The sequence below is a fragment of the Prionailurus viverrinus genome, chromosome C1, assembly GCF_022837055.1.
Source record: "Prionailurus viverrinus isolate Anna chromosome C1, UM_Priviv_1.0, whole genome shotgun sequence".
NCBI classification, from domain to species: domain Eukaryota; kingdom Metazoa; phylum Chordata; class Mammalia; order Carnivora; family Felidae; genus Prionailurus; species Prionailurus viverrinus.
The window spans coordinates 195,995,676-196,013,319 of record NC_062568.1 but is presented as its reverse complement, the minus strand read 5'-3'; the positions used below and the strand labels follow the sequence as shown (position 1 = coordinate 196,013,319).

The window sequence follows — 17,644 nt, the reverse complement described above, 5'->3', positions numbered from 1 at the left end:
CACATTCATTAAAGAAAAATTGGAAAATAATAAAATTATGAGGAAGAAAATTAAAACCACCCATAATCCTGCCACCCAGGACAATTGTTAGCATTTTGGTTTTTAGCCTTCTGGTACTCCTACTGTATGTATAGATTTAATTTCTTCTCTCTTCCCCTCCTCCTTCTTTTCCTTTTTAACACTGGGAACGTAGAGTGCATGCTGTTTTCAACCTGCTTTTGAAATGCACCAACATACTGTGCGAGTTTCCCGCGCCCCTCGTGAAGTCCTATCCCCGATGGCAGGGGACGCGTCTGTGCTGTTGGGCATGGGGACACGGGGTAGGAGTGTGAAGATTACTGCCCCCCCCCCTCCACCACCTTCCCCAGACGGACCACCATAGTGCTCCCTTGGGGCCGGCCCTTTAGGGTGTTTCTGCATTTGTCATGAAGACACTGCCGGGAACACCCTGGTGTACGCGTCTCAGTCCGTCCCAGATTCCTCCCTTAGGACCAGTTCTGAGCCAGCCAGTCGCACTGGGCTGAAAAATACCCATTTATCCAGCCATCTGTCCACATGATGGTTGAAGGCTTATGGTTTCCACCCCAGATCCTCGGTTCCCACCAGAATAGCCTCACAGATGACAAGAGGCTGAGGGTGCTCGTGACCTCAGGCCCGGGCAGACATCTTACTTGTGAATAATTTGCTACCTGAGCTCACCATCACCATGTCCCAGGCCTTGTGCATCTCCGTGTGTCCTCACGATCACTGTCCGGGGCAGGGATGCTCCCATCTTACGGATCTCAGACTGAGGGTCTGCGAACTAAGTGGCTTGGCTGAGGTCCCAGAGCAGGGAAACAGGGCCCCTCGGAGCCACCTCAGGTCAGCCTGACCTCACGTGACGCTGACTGTCCCACCCTCCAGGGGCCACACCCATGTAGACCACCAATCCTGCTCTAGGGAATTGTGGGCTTTGTAGTCTGGGGGTGCAAATATCCTGTCCCACCATACCAGCTGCCTGCTCTATAAGGGGGGGCACAGTCCGGCATCCCCGGGAAGCATGGACAGGGCTTTGGCCTAAAAGCTGGTGGCCAGATCCTGCCCTATGTCTTGACTCCTCTGTGCCTCAGCCTCTCCATCTGTAAAATGGGTAGGCAGAGACTCAGATGACAGCCCCCTGGGCTTTAGGCTGCTTCAGCAGAGTGGTAGTGATACTCGCTGCTGAGTCAGAGGGAGAAAAACTCTGTCAGATGGGTCACTTTGCCACAGACAGCCGAGCCTGGTCTTGGGCGGGGACAAGCGGCGGGCGGTGTTGGAGTGGGCAGGTCTGAGTACCAGGCTGGGCTAGGGGGACCTGACAGCCCCAGATGGAGCCTGGCTGCACCCCCCCCTCCCCCAGCCCCGGCAGATGGGAGGCTATTTTTTAACTGACCCCACAGGAAGAAGAGGCCAGAAATGAGTTCAGGGGGTTAACCCAGGTCCCTAGGGCCCCTTCCTATTTGCATCCTCTTCCCCCACCACTCAGGGAGCTGTGTGGACTTCACCAGGAGCTCCCTGAAGCCTTCCAGAGCTCCCAGAAGATCAGACTGCTGGAGCTGGAGGGTCCCCACGTGGCCCCGGTGACATGTGGGGGGAGGGGGGGAAGCCGAAACCCAGAGCCTGTCTTCCTCACTGCCATCCCTGCTGTGGGCTTCCACTGGGCCAGGCCGTCTCCTCCACTGCCACCTTTCTGGGGACCCTGGGCAGCCCCTCCCTCTCCCGGCCTCAGCTTCCCCGCCCTGTCAGATGATGGGTGCCCTGTAGGCATCTCTGAGGCCTCTCCCAGCTGAGAAAATTTGTTCTGGGCCGGGGCCTGTACTCTGTCCCATCTGTCCTGGGTTCCTGGGAGGCCTCCTCCCTCAAGCTCCAGCCCAGTGGACAGGGGCCAGTAGCAGGTGCTGGGGACCCCCAGGAAGAGGAGGGATTTCCAGGTCAGAGAAGCAGCACCAGCCTGGGTAGGGGGGTAAAGCAGCTTCCCCCTGCGGCCTCCGTCAGACCACATCACCAGGTGTCCCTCGGTCCCCGCAGGCAGGGGTTCCTGAAAAGTTCGGTGTCTGTTGCAATGGGTGTAGCCTCTGATGTGTGTTTGCCCGTGTGAGCATGTGCGTGTTCCTATGCGCACGGTGGGGGTGGGGCGAGTGTGGGGGTCGCCGGCACACAGGCGTGGGGGCCTAAGGCGGAGGTGGGGCCTTGCCGAGCTGTGCCAGAGGCCGCACCACCCCGGCAGATCCTACCCAGAACCCCTCGCCGGGGCCGGTCTGACTTGAAGGCCGAGTGTATGTGGGGGAGGGGCGCACGCAGGGCAGGGGTGCATGCCCGGGAGGGCACAGGGCCCAGATGCTCTCAGGGCCTCCAGAGGCTGGGACCCCCGTGGGTGCTCGACAGATGCTGACTCTGACTCGCCTCCTTTCATTTACTGTCTACTTAAAACCACGCTGTTAATACACAGCATGAATTGAATCCCTCACCCAACCCACCCCTGGCCCTGCGACACAATTAGTTTTGGCCCCTTGAACCGTGTGAGGGTTAAGGGGCGCTGACCCCTGTGCAGTCAAGACTCTGCATATGGATTTTGACGCCCCCAACCCTTAGCTACTGTTGCCTGGAAGCCGCACCAATAACATAAGCCGTCAATGAACACGTTTCTTGTGTGTCACGTGTATCCTATATACTCAAGTAAGCTAGAGAAAAGAAAATGTTATTACGAACATCCTAAGGGAAAATGCTTTTACAGCACTGTATTTCTGGGGGGAAAAATCCATGTAGAAGTGGCTCCTCGAAGTTCAAACCCGAGTTGCATCAGTGTCAACCCTACTCCAAGGACACTGGAACAAATTTGAAAATATAGAAAACCATTCAAAAAAGGTTGAAGCCTGAAATCTTAGAGCCAGGGTGAATCCCCCGGGCATCTTTGAGGAGGTAGACGTCTGCGGGCTTCTTGATATAATCATATTCATCCTCCCAGCTGAGCGTTTCACATGGGCTGCTGGTGGAGCTGAGCACTTTAAATACTGTCTTAGTAAGTTCTCTGAACTGTCATTTCTCCCCATTGTGCGGATGAAGAAACTGAGCGGAAGGGAGGGTAACTAGCTTTAGGGAGTGAGGGCAGAGCTAAGATTCCAGGCCTGGCTAACTAAAAAGAAATTTTTTTTTTAATGTTTATTTATTTTTGAGAGAGAGAGAGGGGGCAGACAGAGCATGAGCGGGGGCGGGGCAGAGAAAGAGAGAGGCACAGAATTCGACACAGGCTCCAAGCTCTGAGCTGTCAGCACAGAGCTCGACGCGGGGCTCGAACTCACGAGCTGCGAGATCATGACCCGGCTGGCTAATTTGAAAAGTGCAGATCTTCTCAGGGTCCAGGGCTCGGCTCTCTGAGCAGACTGTGTTTCCCCATTCATCCTTCCAGCTGTATTTCCTGAGCACATCCTATGAACTAGACCTAACTCAGCTGTGAACAAGACAGATAAGGCCGTAATCTGAGCCGCCTAAATGGTCACAGACTGAGCTCCAATCTTGACCACAGCTTGATTGCAAGCTCTGGTTGTCGCTGGCTGAGCCATAGTCCTGCCTCCCCCAGGCAACAGGGGCTTCTATGAGCTTTTCATCAGCCATGATATATTTAATATTTTTTTTCAACGTTTATTTTATTTTTGGGACAGAGACAGAGCATGAACGGGGGAGGGGCAGAGAGAGAGGGAGACACAGAATCGGAAACAGGCTCCAGGCTCCAAGCCATCAGCCCAGAGCCTGACGCGGGGCTCGAACTCACGGACCGCGAGATCGTGACCTGGCTGAAGTCGGACGCTTAACCGACTGCGCCACCCAGGCGCCCCTAGCCATGATATATTTAAAAGCCCAGGTCAGGTGCCTGTCTGATCAACTCATTGTTCACGTGGGCAGGGAGGCCATCAGGAGCCCACCCACCACTTCCGGCCCACTATTCTGGGCCAAGCTTCCCTGGGGCAAGGTGCTGGGTGTTGGCGTGGGGCCTGGTCTGGCAAGGGAGGGCGTAGATGCCCAGGTCCCCTCTTGTGCTTGACTGATTGCCACAATACCCAATTTGTGCACTCAGTGCAAAACAAAGATACAGAGCCCCTGTTTAAAAAGCAGGAAAACAAAGCTTTTAGCTTTCTTTCGTGATCTCTCTTAACTTGTCGTGGCGTTGGTATTTGGTATTTAACGTTGTACCCCTTGGACACGGGGCCACCGTGGGGTGCGTGCAGACCCTCATAGACATCCGGGCCCCCACCCCAAACCTTGGTGTATGGGTCATGTGCACCTGTCCTCCCCATGCCCGCAATCATGCCCAGCCCCGCCTGTGGCAGGGGCGGGGGGCAGGACTGAGCCCACCTCTGTCCCCGCATTCTCCTCTGTCTCTTCCGACTTCACTTACAAAGCATAAAGGCAAAGATAAAATTAAGAATTTCAAGATGGCGGCTGCAGGGCAGTAACCCAAGTGTGGGGTCCCCTACTGAACTTGGAGCTTTGTGCCACCCCATAGGTTACAGTCTAAGAAGCTGGCCCTGCCTGAGGGAGGGACCCAGCTCAGATGTGAGGGTCAACCACCCAACTCCCACCCCAGCAACAGAGCCCCTGACATGCAGGGGTGCAGGGAAGGTGTGGCGTGTGTAGGTGAGCAAATGTATTCAGGAACCGCCTCTCATGCACTGGGCTGTGCCTGCGGGAGGGGCGGGCAGAGGCTGGGTTTGAACCCCAGCTCTACCGCTTATAAACTATGTGAACTCGAGGGGCGCCTGGGTGGCGCAGTCGGTTAAGCGTCCGACTTCAGCCGGGTCACGATCTCGCGGTCCATGAGTTCGAGCCCCGCGTCAGGCTCTGGGCTGATGGCTCAGAGCCTGGAGCCTGTTTCCGATTCTGTGTCTCCCTCTCTCTCTGCCCCTCCCCCGTTCATGCTCTGTCTCTCTCTGTCCCAAACATAAATAAACGTTGAAAAAAAAATTAAAAAACAAACAAACAAACAAACAAAACAAAACTATGTGAACTCGAGCCAGTGACTTCATTTCTCTAGGCCTCAGTTTCCTCCCCTGCAAAACGCAGATGAAAATGTTCACCTCGCAGGGTTGTGAACATTAGCAGTGATGTATATAAAGTGTGGAGCCCAGCACTGGCACAGTCAATTTCAGAGGTGACTCAGGGCAGAGAGATGTATCACCAGGCAAACCCGGGGGTCCCTAACCAGGGGCAGAGGCATGTCTGTGTATCCCGCACCCCACATGGGGCACCCGAGAGGGGAATTCCAGGGGACTTCTGCAAGATGCCCAGGCCAGTAGGCTTGGGCACGACGCTGGGCCAAACAGAATCCGCACTCGGTGGGAGAGACCGCTTAGGAGAGGAACCCAGAGGGAGGCGCCCTCACCAAAGTGCTCACGGTGCTATTAATTACAAGAAGGGGCACGGGCCCCGGCCACAGAAGAAAGAAGCCCTGTGTTTGTACCACATGTGGACCTGGGCCAGCCATGGGATTTTGGCCTGGCTTTCTGGAGTGTTTGCAAGCTCCTCTTTGGCCGTGTCCTTCCTTGACCTCCCTGGGCCTCAGTTTCCCCATCTGTGCCCTGGTGAGAGAGAGGGCCACTGTGCATCAAGCGCCTTCTGAGTGGACCGTGCACGGTGCCTTACCAACCTCCCCTCTTTGGTCCTCACATGTCAACTGGTCCATCTCTCAGATGAGAGAGCTGAAGCCCAGGGAAGGCGATGACTCACCCAGCAAAAAAGGGACGGAGCTGGCTCGCATCGGCCAGGCCTGGTGCTGGCAGCTCTTCCGGGAAGGGGACCAGTGCAAGCGAAGGAATGTTCCTCAGCCCGAGAAGACCTCGATTAACTCAGAGCTGCTGTGCCGTGGTAAGGTGCACAGGCTCTCCAGACGCAGGCTGCCTGGGGTGGAACCCCAGCTGGGTGGCCTTGGGCAGGTGGTTTAACCTCTCTGGTCTTCAGTTTCCTCATCTATAAAACTGACTTAATAGCATTTGTCTAATAAGGTTGTGAGGATTCACAGAGGCATTAGTGAGAGCTGTATGTTAAGAGTTTGCTGCTAAAGTATAACTACTTAAGAGTTGAGTTGTTATAATTAGGTTTCCTAGACAATTACGCCTTTATCAATGTCAATTTTGTACTTTTCCTTTTTGTATTGAGCACCCAGCTAATTGGTCTTTCAAGTCTTCGACAATTTCCTCTCTCCTTGAAAAAAAGAATTCCCTGACCCCTCCCCCCCCCCCCCCCCCACAGCGCCTATAGCCACGGTAGGTTTAAAGGCTCTTGCTAGAGCAGCTTTTCCCAAAGTGGGTTCCTCAGCACACCAGCCCCAGGAGGAGCCTAGGTTCGTTAGCATATTAAAGGCTCTGAAAAGTCCTTCAGCAAAATACTCGGCTGGACCTTGTTTGATACAGCCTTCCCCAGTCTGGTTTGGTCACAGAGCCCCTTTATTTCTGCTCGACACCTGACAACATCTGCCGAACACACGGTGGGAGATACCCCCCTCATTTCCTGGTTTCTAGGAAATGGCAGAGCGGAGCGGAGCGAGACGGATGAGTAATGCCCCTCACAGAGATGCGTGGTTACCCGACCCCTGCAGAAATCGTCTGCACCGAAGCTCTTCCCTCGCTTCGCTGGTCCCCTGTGCACTCACCTTCACTGTCTGATTCAGTCCCCACAGCAGCCTGGGGAGGTCAGTAGCGTCAATATCCCCATCTTACAGATGAGGAAATTGAGGTTCAGGGAGGTTAAGTGGCCACACAGACAGTAAGTGGCAGATCCGGGAGACAGACCCACAGGTTCTGATTCTAAACCCCACATTCCTTTTTATGAGCATTGATAGGAAAAACAAAAATAGATCTCATTCTGCCAGGATCAATCTTCCCCAGTGACATGCTTTTAAAAATCTAAAGTGTTTTCTCCCCCTGTACACTGAACGTATTACAAACTTAAAATCTTTAGCGGTTTTTTTTTTCTGATTACAAAAGCCACCCATGCTGGCTGTGTGTAAGACTTTTTAAACACTTTGAGTTGGAAAAAGAGAAAGTCCACATATTCCCATGCAGCGAGGGGCTACAGCATTGAGCAGCACAGACATAGAACATTTCCGTCATCACAGAAAGTTCTGTTGGACGGAGCCACTCTAGCCTCTTCTAGAATCCCGACGTATATGCATAATGATTCTTAACACTCTTGATGAGGTTCCCGGATACGTTTATGTCTCTGTATGGCCTCACCCATAAAGGGAAGAGAGACTCCAGAGGCAAATACTAAAAATGGGGGAAAATAGTCTGAAAGGAAATAGATCGAATGATAGTGGTTTTCTCTGGGTGTTGAGATTATAGTTTCTTTTTAAATTTCCTAGATCCTTTAGGAGATCTACAATATGAAATACAGGGTTTCTGATGGATTTGTAGTTTCCCTAATGTTCTCGGTGCTTCTAAAATCTTTAAGCTCTGATCTTACCCTAGGCTTAATTTATCATTATTATTTTTTAAATTATGCACTCATGCGGGCGCCTGAGTGGCTCAGTGGGTTAATGTCTGACTTGGGCTCAGGTCGTGATCTTGCGGTTCGTGGGTTCGAGCCCCGCATCGGGCTCTGTGCTGACAGCTCGGAGCCTGGAGCCTGCTTCGGATTCTGTGTCTCCCTCGCTCTCTGCCCCTCCCCGACTCGTGCTCTGTCTGTCTCTCTCTTTCTCAAAATTAAACGTTAAAAAAATAATAATAAAAATAAATTATGGACTCTATGAAGAATGGAAGCCTGCACAAGTCAAGGGAAGGAGACAGAGGTTTCTTCTCAGGCCCTGGGCCCCTCTGGCCCAGGGCTGTTCTAGGCAGAGCTGGCATTACCACATGCCATCCGTGCAGCCTCTCAGGGTGCTTTGCTCAGAAGAGCCCCACACTTGGTGTAATGTCCCGCGGTTGCCATCCTGAAACTCCCAGTGATTTTTTGTACAAGGGGCCCTGTATGCCTTTTGCACTGAGCCCTGCAAACTGTGTCGCTGCCTTGGGTGCCGGGAGTCTCCCTGGGATGGGTTGCGTTTTGACTGCTCTGCGCCGTCGCCCTTGTCCTCATCAGACCAGAGATGTGCACGTCCATGGAGCGCTCTACGTGCCTGAGAACAAGAATGCTTCGGTGGCTCGGATGTATGTCTAGGGAGTGATAAAAATAGGGTTTGCAAGTGGGTGCGGGAGGGCCCCTGTGGTCTCTGTTCACACGCGTACACGCGCTCAAGGCGCACGTTTGCGCTGGCCTATTTCAGAGGCGGCCTGGTGCATCATGGGATGCCTTGTCCCACATCACTGCCCAACTTGGATCCTGCCTGGACTCCCCGCCTTGAAGGCCATGCCCAACCTCTAGGCCCGCCTCCCCTCCAGCCTTTTCTCCCTCAGCCTCTCCTCAAGACCCCCAAGCTCTCCCATCTCGAAGAAACCCTTCATATGTAGTCTTTCTCCGTCCCTTAGCCAGCACTGTTAATTCTGCCTGGACCACTGATGTTCCTTCCTTTCCAGACCTACCCACCTCAGACCCTACCCTTTCTGTGAAGCCTTCTGGAAGTATTTGAGAAAGAATTGCACTGGTTGCGTAGAGGAGAATATGAATCACTTTGCCTGGAGGTGTCAGGGAGGGCTCCATGGAGGTGGTGAGGCCAGGCCTTAAAGAAGAAGAGACGTCTGCCAAATACAAGGAAGAGTTTTGTTGGGCTGGCTTTGATGTCAGACAGATGATGACACGTATCTGGGCTTCACCAGCTACTAGCTGCGTGACCTTGGGTGAGTCCCGTCCCTTTGCTGAGCCCCAGAAAGTGGGGATGATAACAATAACCCCCTGCTACATGGATTGTGGCAGAGATGAAGTGAAATGAGGTATTCTTGGAAAGGAACCGCGCACGGAGCCCGGCACACCATAAGTCATCAAGAAGTGTGGTTCCTGTGTCCCTTCCTCACTGCCTTCCTCCTCCTAAATATTACTTTCCGCGGGTCACACCATCACCGAGTCTGTTTGTTTATTCATTTCGGCCACGGGGGTGAAGATCCTGTGATGAATATCTAATGGGGTCATGGGAGCATTTATGGAAGTCCTGGAAGGCTGAGGCTCCACATAGATAAGAAGGGCACAGGCCGAGGGGTGCTGGCCTATCTCCCCGGGGCATTTTCCAGAGGTGAACTCTTTCTACTCGTCACTAAAACATCGGCTCCGGGAGGGTGGGTATCTTTGCCTTTTGTCTGCTCCTGTATCCCCATTTCCCAGTACAGTGTGTGGCGTGCATGCAGTTGGTGTTTAATAAATGTCCACCGGAAGGTTAACAGCACCAACTGGTCCCCATTACTTCCCAAGTCCTGGGCGTTCCGGGAAAACGGTCTCCCCATGAGGGCCACAACACAGGCCACAAGCGTTTCCTGAGCACCTGCTGTATGCGTGGCTCTGCCCAGCCCAGGGCAGACCCTTCCTTCACAGCCTGACAGGGCTGGGTCCTGGAGTAGGATGACAGACGCGGTGATTTGGCAAGAAGAAGAGAGAGGAGGGGTGGCCAGCGGGGCCCAGGCTGGGCAGGAGCAGGCTGGCCCCACACTGTGGTGTGTAGGCTGGCAGGAGGCCCAGCTCAGTGTTTAAAGGTTTAGAAAACGCTCAGTCACCCAAAGGGTTAGTAACAAAGGCTCCCCGCCATAAGTGCACCATGTAGCATTGACTAGGACATTATAGTGTTTTCCTTCCAGTCTTTTTTCTAAAGTCTTATTCTCAGGGGTGGCTTCCCTTCCCCTTTGGGAAGGTATACGGCAGCTTTTTAGGAGGGAAACAGGCTCTCCTTTGGGTCCCCCACCACCGCTAACAAGGGGCTCCTCATTCCCACCATCGTGGCTCTGACACATCTTCCTGAGACATGAGAGTGTCCAGAGCTGTGTGAGGGGCTTCAGCGGGTCTAACCTCCTGCCCCTGCTTCCTCCGTGGGCAGGGGCAGGACTCAGGTCTACTGAGGGATGACTCAGGGGAAGCCTCAGAGTCGGGGGCACTTCCCAGGGCTATGGGGGTGTTGGTGCTTAGCCATGGAGCACTCAGGTGAGGGCATGGAGGAAATGGACCTTTCCTCTCCTCCTCACCCCCTTCCCTTTTGCTCTCTTTTCCATTGGAATGCCCCCAAGTTTCCTCTTCCTTTAATACCTTCTGCTGGCTCTGCACCCAGCCACCTTTTCCTCTGAACAGAGATGAGCAGACCAGTTGGATTCACCGATGCTAAAGGGTCATGGCTGCGGGGTCCCGGATGGGCACCCCAGAGGGGCTGAGTGGGATTTCAGTCACCATGTCACGCAGTGCAGGACGTTTTGGGGGGGGGGGAAACTTTGGTCACCTCTGCAAATCATAAGTTATGGGCATCCACCCTTTCCGCCCACATGTAAGTCTGAACCTTTTGCCAAAAACACTTTTCCCAGACGCGAAAGAAAACCCCAAAGAGGAACCTAAACCATCACGCTGCGGTGCCGATCGGACGGGAGTGCCCAGGCTCCAACCAACAGGCGTTTCAAAGAATGAGCCAGACGGTAAAGGGGGAAGTGAGGGGGCCGCTGGAAACCTCCCAGGCTGGTCAGTCTTGGTTCATTCAATCCCTGGTCCATCCATTCGCCCTTCTCTCCACCTATTTAGCAAGAAACGCTGGGTGGTCCTTCTCGACAAGTGGGGGGGTGGGGTGGGTAAGATGGGGCAGGACACTCCCAAGGCCTGGAGGGGACAGGGGAAGGCCCGGGAAGGCACCCCAGGGGGAGGCCAGAGGAGAGAGAGGCAACTTTCTCACTTTGCCTATCCCGCTCAGAATCAGACAGGAACTTCCCCCGGGAGGAGGGAAACATTAAATAGCCATAATTTCCAGCATTTATGGAGGGCTTGACTCTGCACTAGCCCTGCACTTGACCCTGCGTTAAGCACGTAATATATATCCTCGTTGAATCCATCCAACACGCTTTGAATTGGCTACTGTTTGTTCTCCCCATTCTAAAGATGGGGAAACTGGGCTCAGAGAGGAGCAACGCTTTGTCTAAGGCAAGCCTCGAGAGGCTGCAGCCTGGGCTGGTAACCACAGTTTATGTTGCCTTGTCCCCATAGAACGCCTTCTTCTCTGCCACCCTCCCAGAGGGCCGTTGGCAAGGGGTCTCATGGTCCCCCTACAGCCTCTTCCGTGCTTACCCCTTTCTGGCACTGAGAAAACCAGACGCGGGGATATCTGCTGTGGCAAATGATGGAATTGGAGGCCCAGCCGAGTGGCCCACGCCCAGCAGGAGACAGACCGCTGAGTGAGCCCTTGCTGCACGCGGGCCAGCACAGGGCTGCGGGACAGGCCCCATTCGCTCTTGGAAAGCACCCTTGGACGGCAGTGCTCCCAGACCCATCTCACAGAGGAGGAAACTGAGACTCAAACAGGTGAATCAACATGTTGGCTACAAAACCGCTTAAACCCGGTCGGCCTGACTCCTAAACTATGTGCAGGGCGGAAGGTTTGTCGCTGGGTGGGCAAGAAAACTTGGTTTCTTGTTGCTGAATTGGACCTTACCCAGGCCAGACCCCTCTTTGGACCTCAGTTTCCCCTTCTGTATAATCAGGAGGTGGCACTCTCCGTCTGCCAGCTCCAACGTATCCTGCACGGGCTCACTGTTTTGGGTTCTCGCGACTTCCCAAGGTATGACGGGGTCTTACTCCCCTGCTAGTCCCACAATTCCCAGAGCCCTTCCTTGCTTGGGGCTGGGGGGTAGGGCTGCCTTTGGGAGGTGCTCTTTCAAGGCCAATGACAGAGGGCCTGGGCTCCATGGAGGGGCTAAAGCTCTTCCTTCCACCTCCCTCCTCCCTTCTTCTTATTTCTACCAGGTAGGCGGGATACTCAGCACCAAGCTGGGCACCAGGGCTGGCCCTGGGAGGCCAGGGCTCCTGGGTCGTTGCAGGTGGTCCCGGGGAAGACTCCTGGCAGAAGGGGTGTTTGAGCTCAGTTTTAAAGATTGGGTGAGACTCCCTAGCTCCGGGGCGGGGGGGCACACGCTGGGTGGTGAATTTGAGAAAGGGTCTGCCGATGAGGCATCTCAGGGGACGGGAGTAAGGATGGGCGTATCTGCTGCCCGTTCCTCCCGCCCGGCCAAACCCTGAGCCCAGGCCTCAGTTTCCCCACCTATCGAGCAGTCTGGACTGGCTCAGAGGCAAAGCTGGGATCCGTGGAGGCTGCTCTCCCGTGCCTCTCAGAACCTTCTGGAGGGTCAGGTTTTCAGGCCCTGTTGCTCAGGGGCATCCTTCTCCCAGCTCCGCTCCCCTCCGTAAACTCCCCTACTCGCTCAGGTAACCAAGCAAGCCTCGGCTTTGATGCGGCCACCTCAAGGCCGAGGCGTCAATGGGCCCTCTATGTGACCAGTGGGGCCGCTGGGGCCCGCCAGCTGCCGTAGCGGGCGTGGGTGAGGCCTGGACACACAGTCCCACTGTGTGGGGCTGGCTCATGCCCGCCCAGACCCTGTGGCTGGTGGGGGGCTCCCAGGAATGTCTCCCCGGGGGGCACTTGGGACAGACAGGGTGGTCTGGGGAGACGGGTGTGTGCAGGGCAGCCCCGGGAGCCACCGTCAAAGGGGCCCAGCAGACGTGGCGCCAGCTAAGCACCATAGTGGACGCAGGATGGCTGGCGGTCGGTCTGGTCAGTCCGTTCATCTCCCAGAGCTGGGGAGGGAGGGGGAGGCTGCCATGGGCACACCGCTGAGGGTGACCAACTGTCTTGAGGTGCCTGGGATTTGGGACTTTCAGGGCAAAACCCAGGAGAGTCCCCTGTTGTTGGCCACTGCCCAGAGCTTAGGAAAGGACAGTGACTGACCTCTCTGGTCTGGGCAGCTTCCTCCCTGTCCGGTGACCTCTGAGTCAGACCATCCGGGCTAGGTCTGCTCAGTGCCATCTTGTCCACCCTCCGCCTCCACGCAGCCCTGCCTCATGCCCAAGAGGCCGTTTTCCATTTCTCCCGGGTGTCTTCCGGGGGGGAGGAGCTGCGAGTCAACTGCCCACCCAACCGCGGCTTCGAGAACCTCGGCCAGACTGGAGGCCCCACAGACCTGCCGCCCATCCACTTCAATGCTTCCGCCGGCTCCAGCCATCCCGGGGGTGGGGGCGCCCAGAGTCATCTCAGTCCTGTCTCCACACCTTTGCCCCAGGCTGTTCTCTCTCTGGGGGATGCCTTTTCCCCCCTTGTCACCTCTCCACCCCGCAAGACCCAGCCAGACCCAGCCTGAATGTCTGAAGTTCTCCAGAGGAATTGCTGTCTCGTCCCCCAGCTGGGTTCGCACCCCTCTTTAAGCTTCTAGACTTCTGTTCTTTCCCCCTTATAACATGGATCACCCACACCCCAGTGCAATTTTCAGCTTACTCATCTCTTTCCACACCGGACCTTGAGCTCTTCAAGGACAGAGAATCCGACCCAGTCACCCTTGTGTCCAAGATCCCAGCGCAAGGCCAGGCTCGTGGAAATTATAAGAACGAAGATGTTTGTGGGGCGTGTCGCCCGGGCTAGGCGCCCTGTTCGTCTAATACTCTCCAGAGCCCCGTGAGGTTGGTATAATCATCACCCCCATTTTACTGACGGGGAGACAGGTACAGAGAGGTGAGGTGACTTGTGCCCGGCTGCGGAGTTAGCGAAGGAAGGGCAGAGTCAGGGTCCACAGCCTGAGCTTGAATCTGGGCTGGGCCCTCTACTCCCTGATAGGCTTTTGCAGAATTACCGGATAAACGAGAACCCCTGCCTCCCCAGGGTCTCCTAAATCCCGCATGTGGCAATTCAGGCTCATTTCCTCCGGTTTCCTCCCCAGAAGGCTCCCCTCCTTCAGTGTCCTGAGGGGAGCGCTTTTGCCTGCGTGGGTGCCGTTTAGGGGTGTGCTGCCAGGGGGGTGCCCCAGAGAAGGGCCTCATGCGCCATTTAGCACAAGGGCCCTGGCCTTCCGTGGAGCTGCGGATGGGCCCTTGGGCATCCTCAGAGCCGTCGCCTGCGTTTGTCAGATGGGGAAACCGAGGCCCGAAGAGAGGAAGGGACTTGCCCATAGATGCACGGTACGTCTGAGTCAGAGTTAGGTCTCAGGGTCTCCGTTTGCCAAAGAGAAGAATAAATACCCTGTGTCCGGGTCTAGTCCCGGCAGACGAGGAGGGAGAAGGACGGAGACCTGTGGAGGGTGCAGGGGCCACCCCAGGAGGCCTCTCACGCCTTCCGTCCTGGTGCCTGGAATTCTGCCAGCCTTTTGAGTTGAGCATTGCCCTCTGCTTTCCTCCTCCCCCGTTACTTCAGGGTGGGAACCAGGCATCTCTCCACCCTCTTCCCCAGCCTCTTCTCCAGAGTGACCTGAGGTGAGTTTGGGAACTGGGAATCCACGTGTTTCAAGGCTCCCCAGGGGCGGAGACGTCCTGAGAGCCGCTGAGGGACCGGGGCCCGAGGCCTGGAGTTCTGCTTTTGCACGGAATTCAGGACATCTGTGGACTGGGGTGGGAAACACGTGACATCCTTCCTTTCATGAATCTCTAACTAAAATTCAGCCTCTATTTCCACCGTGATTTTGTCGCCAGTGGAAATCCTAGGTGTGCTTCTGTCTCCTCGGGGCCCGTCCCAGATTATCCAGAAATAATGTTTCCGCTCATCCACTGGCTTGCGGCCCGCTCCGGGGCCTCCTGAGGTCTTTTCACTCAGCGTGTCCCGACAGAGACCTCACCCCTTGCTTTTTTGTCGTTTGATAACCGTATTTCCACAGGTTTGGTTTCCTGCACTTAAAAAGTGTGATTCTGAGAAGGAGTCTATAGGCTTCCTGGGACCCCAGAAAGATCTGTGACTCAGGATAGGTTAAGGACCCCACGTGGGGCAGTATGGAGCCCGGGACTCTACGGCCCAGAGGTTGGATGTCTCTGGGGACAGAAGTGGCAGACTGGGGGAGACGGATCCCCCAAAGTAAGCATGCCGTAAACGGAATGTGGGAAATGGAGCTGGGCAGGAGAGAAGGGGTCGGTCAGAGAGTGTGGACGGACGCCTCGGGCCCCCGACCTTGAGCCCTCCCCACGGACCCTGTCTTACAAAGCACATCTGTGTCCCTGTCCGTCAGGAATCCCGTCTGTGGGCGCACGTGGGGCCCAAAGCCACCAGCTCTGCTCTCCCTCCCGCTCCTTGCTGCCGGCTGCCCTCTCTCTCTCGGGCTCCACGGCGTCAGGAGCCCATCTTTGGTGGCAGGTCCCATCCTCTCGTCTCCGCAGATTGCTTTGTTTTAAACTCTGCAGCCCTCCATCTTGCTCATGGAGGGAGAAGCACTGATTACAAAGACCCAGCAAATGGTTTTTATAAACTCTTATTTTCTTGCCACAGACTGCCTTTAATTAGCTCCGAGGACTACAAAGGGGAATTGCGTTATAATAGGAGCAGCTTGAAGGAAGGCTGTCAGCTCCCAGACCTGAGGCTGCTGCTTGTCACCAGCCACAACCAGGTTTGGCGGGAGTGTATCCGCCTCAGAGGTGGCGGCCCCTCCTCCCCCCCCCGCCACGACTCCGTCCCCATCTGCAGCCATGCAGCCAGCCTCAGCCTCTCTCTAGGGAGGAGGAAGGGGTCCCACCTCAGACGAGCCCTTGCAGAAACCTTTAAACAATAAGCACCCAAATGTGCCTCGGTCCCTGCCCGGAGCTGGCCGCCCAGGGACGGTCTCTGAGTCGCCCCGTTAGCCAGCAGTGGGACAGGCCGATGGGCAGAAAGGCAGACAGACAGTCAGACCAACTTCGGTATCTCAGTTGACCACCTCAGCTGAGAAAAGGCAACCCCAGCTCCCTGAACCTTGGAGTTGCAGACCCCACGCAGCTCCTCTCTCTATTCTGGAGGAGAACCCGTCTCCGTGAGTCACCCAGAGGCACTGCCCTCCTGCACGGCCCATCCACAGCCTTAGACGATCGGAATGTCCCAACCGGAGGGGTCACAACAGAGAGGTTAAGTTACTTGCCTAAGGCCACTGGGCAAGGTAGCCACTGACCAGGGACGCAGGCTCAGGGCCACTGGACCCCCAGTCTCAGGTGCCACAGCCCCATCTGGACTCCTGCTGGGGGTTGGCGGGGGGTGGGGGAAGGCAGCAGGGGGTTGCCTGAGACCATGGCGCATCAGCCCTACGAGCCGGACAGAGGCAAGAAAAGTCTCCCCCTGAACCCTAGCCTCCATCAGCAGTCCCAAGTGGGGGATCCTGGAACCCTATCTTTTTTGAAGGACACAGCCCAAACCTCTGGGTCACTCACTCTAGGCCACGAATAGAGGCAAATCCAGCCAGAAACACTTTCTTCTCCTCTGTGACCAAGGTTATAAACCTTCCCCAGTCCTGCTCCCCCCGCCCCCCGACACTTAGCCAGTTTCAGTGCGCCCCAGAGCTATGCAAGCTCTCGACAAAAGCCTGTAGCCATCTCTCCCCTCTGCTTCCCTCAGTCTGGGACGACTTGGAAAGCACTGGAGAAGTCCTCAGAAAGATCTTTAGATCCATGGCTCTTGACAGAAGCTGGTCTGGCTCTGGGAGGACTGAGTGTGCCCCAGAGCCCGCGTCTGCCTGAGCTCAGGGGGAGGGTCCAAGCTCTCCAGGTGGGCCAGGGGCCCCGTCAGTGAGGCAAGAAGCCTCAGGTCACAGGGACTCCCTCCATGTCCTCTCTGCCCCAGGACCCTTCGAGGTCGGCCTTTGAGGTCTTGTGGTATCCATTTCCCCTACTGTCCCCACCAGCTGAGGATAAAAGTCCCACAAAAGTCCACTCCAGGAGACCACGGAGGCCACCAACCCCTCTTCCCACCTCAGGCTTTCAAGAGTCCGCGGATTTAGGTAGGCAGGCCGTGCCCTTGAAGGCAGCCAGGGTGTTCGGTGGAGGGACGCGGTCCGGGGCCTGGCCACAGCTCCCCACCCGAAAGGCTCAGCCCAGGGCCCTGGGCAATCGTTACTCACCGCGGATGAAGGTTGGCGAGTAGGTCGGGAAGGAATCGAAGATGCTGTTCGAAGCCATGCCCCTCTCTGAGGAAGGCGAGAAATCAGACCTTCAGGGGGTCGGGTTGGGATTGACTTGGTTGGCTCTTGTTTTATTTTATCCTGGCTACTTTTGAAAATAAAAGGGGGGGGTGGTGTCGCTTTTTGTTTGTTTTTTGTTTTGTTTTGTTTTGTTTTGTCTCTTTTCCCCCCCCTATTGCTACGAAAAAGAAAAAAGGAAAGAACGCGAGAGTGTGTGTGTGAGCGAGAGAGAGAGAGAGAGAGAGAGAGAGAGAGAGAAAAAAATCCCCAAGGAAAGTCAGTTTCTGTTTGTACCCAAGAATTTGGATTCCCAGTCCCACAGGAATGTCTAGCCACAAATTTTCAACAGAAGCGTATGCAGAGTGTATCATTAGATGGCGGGAAGGGGCCTTCGGCAGCCAGGGCGGAGAAGCATGTAGGGCAGGGAGAGCAGAGCCAGGCCCAGCATCAGCGCCACGGGGAATGAATGAATGAGGCTCACCCCCGACGGAGCCCAGGCTCCAGTGGGTGCGAGGGCGGCCCGGGGGTGGGGAGGACCGGGAGCCAACCAGCTCCCGCGCAGGGCCCTGAAGGCGGCTGAGGGCCTGGCCTTGTGGTTCTGTGGTTGAGGGACCAGGCCTTCACAGTGTCAACCCAAC

At 55.7% G+C, this 17,644-nt stretch overlaps 1 protein-coding gene across 1 annotated transcript in view; it reads right to left on the bottom strand.

Moving 5' to 3' along the window:
- RUNX3 (RUNX family transcription factor 3) overlaps positions 1-17,097 on the bottom strand; it is a 59,922-nt gene extending 42,825 nt beyond the window's left edge. Inside the window, exon 1 of the mRNA XM_047870634.1 lies at positions 16,947-17,097. Coding sequence (XP_047726590.1) covers positions 16,947-17,004 — 58 coding nt within the window. The 5' untranslated portion in view covers positions 17,005-17,097. The remainder of the gene's footprint in view (positions 1-16,946) is intronic.
- Positions 17,098-17,644: the final 547 nt, after the last annotated feature.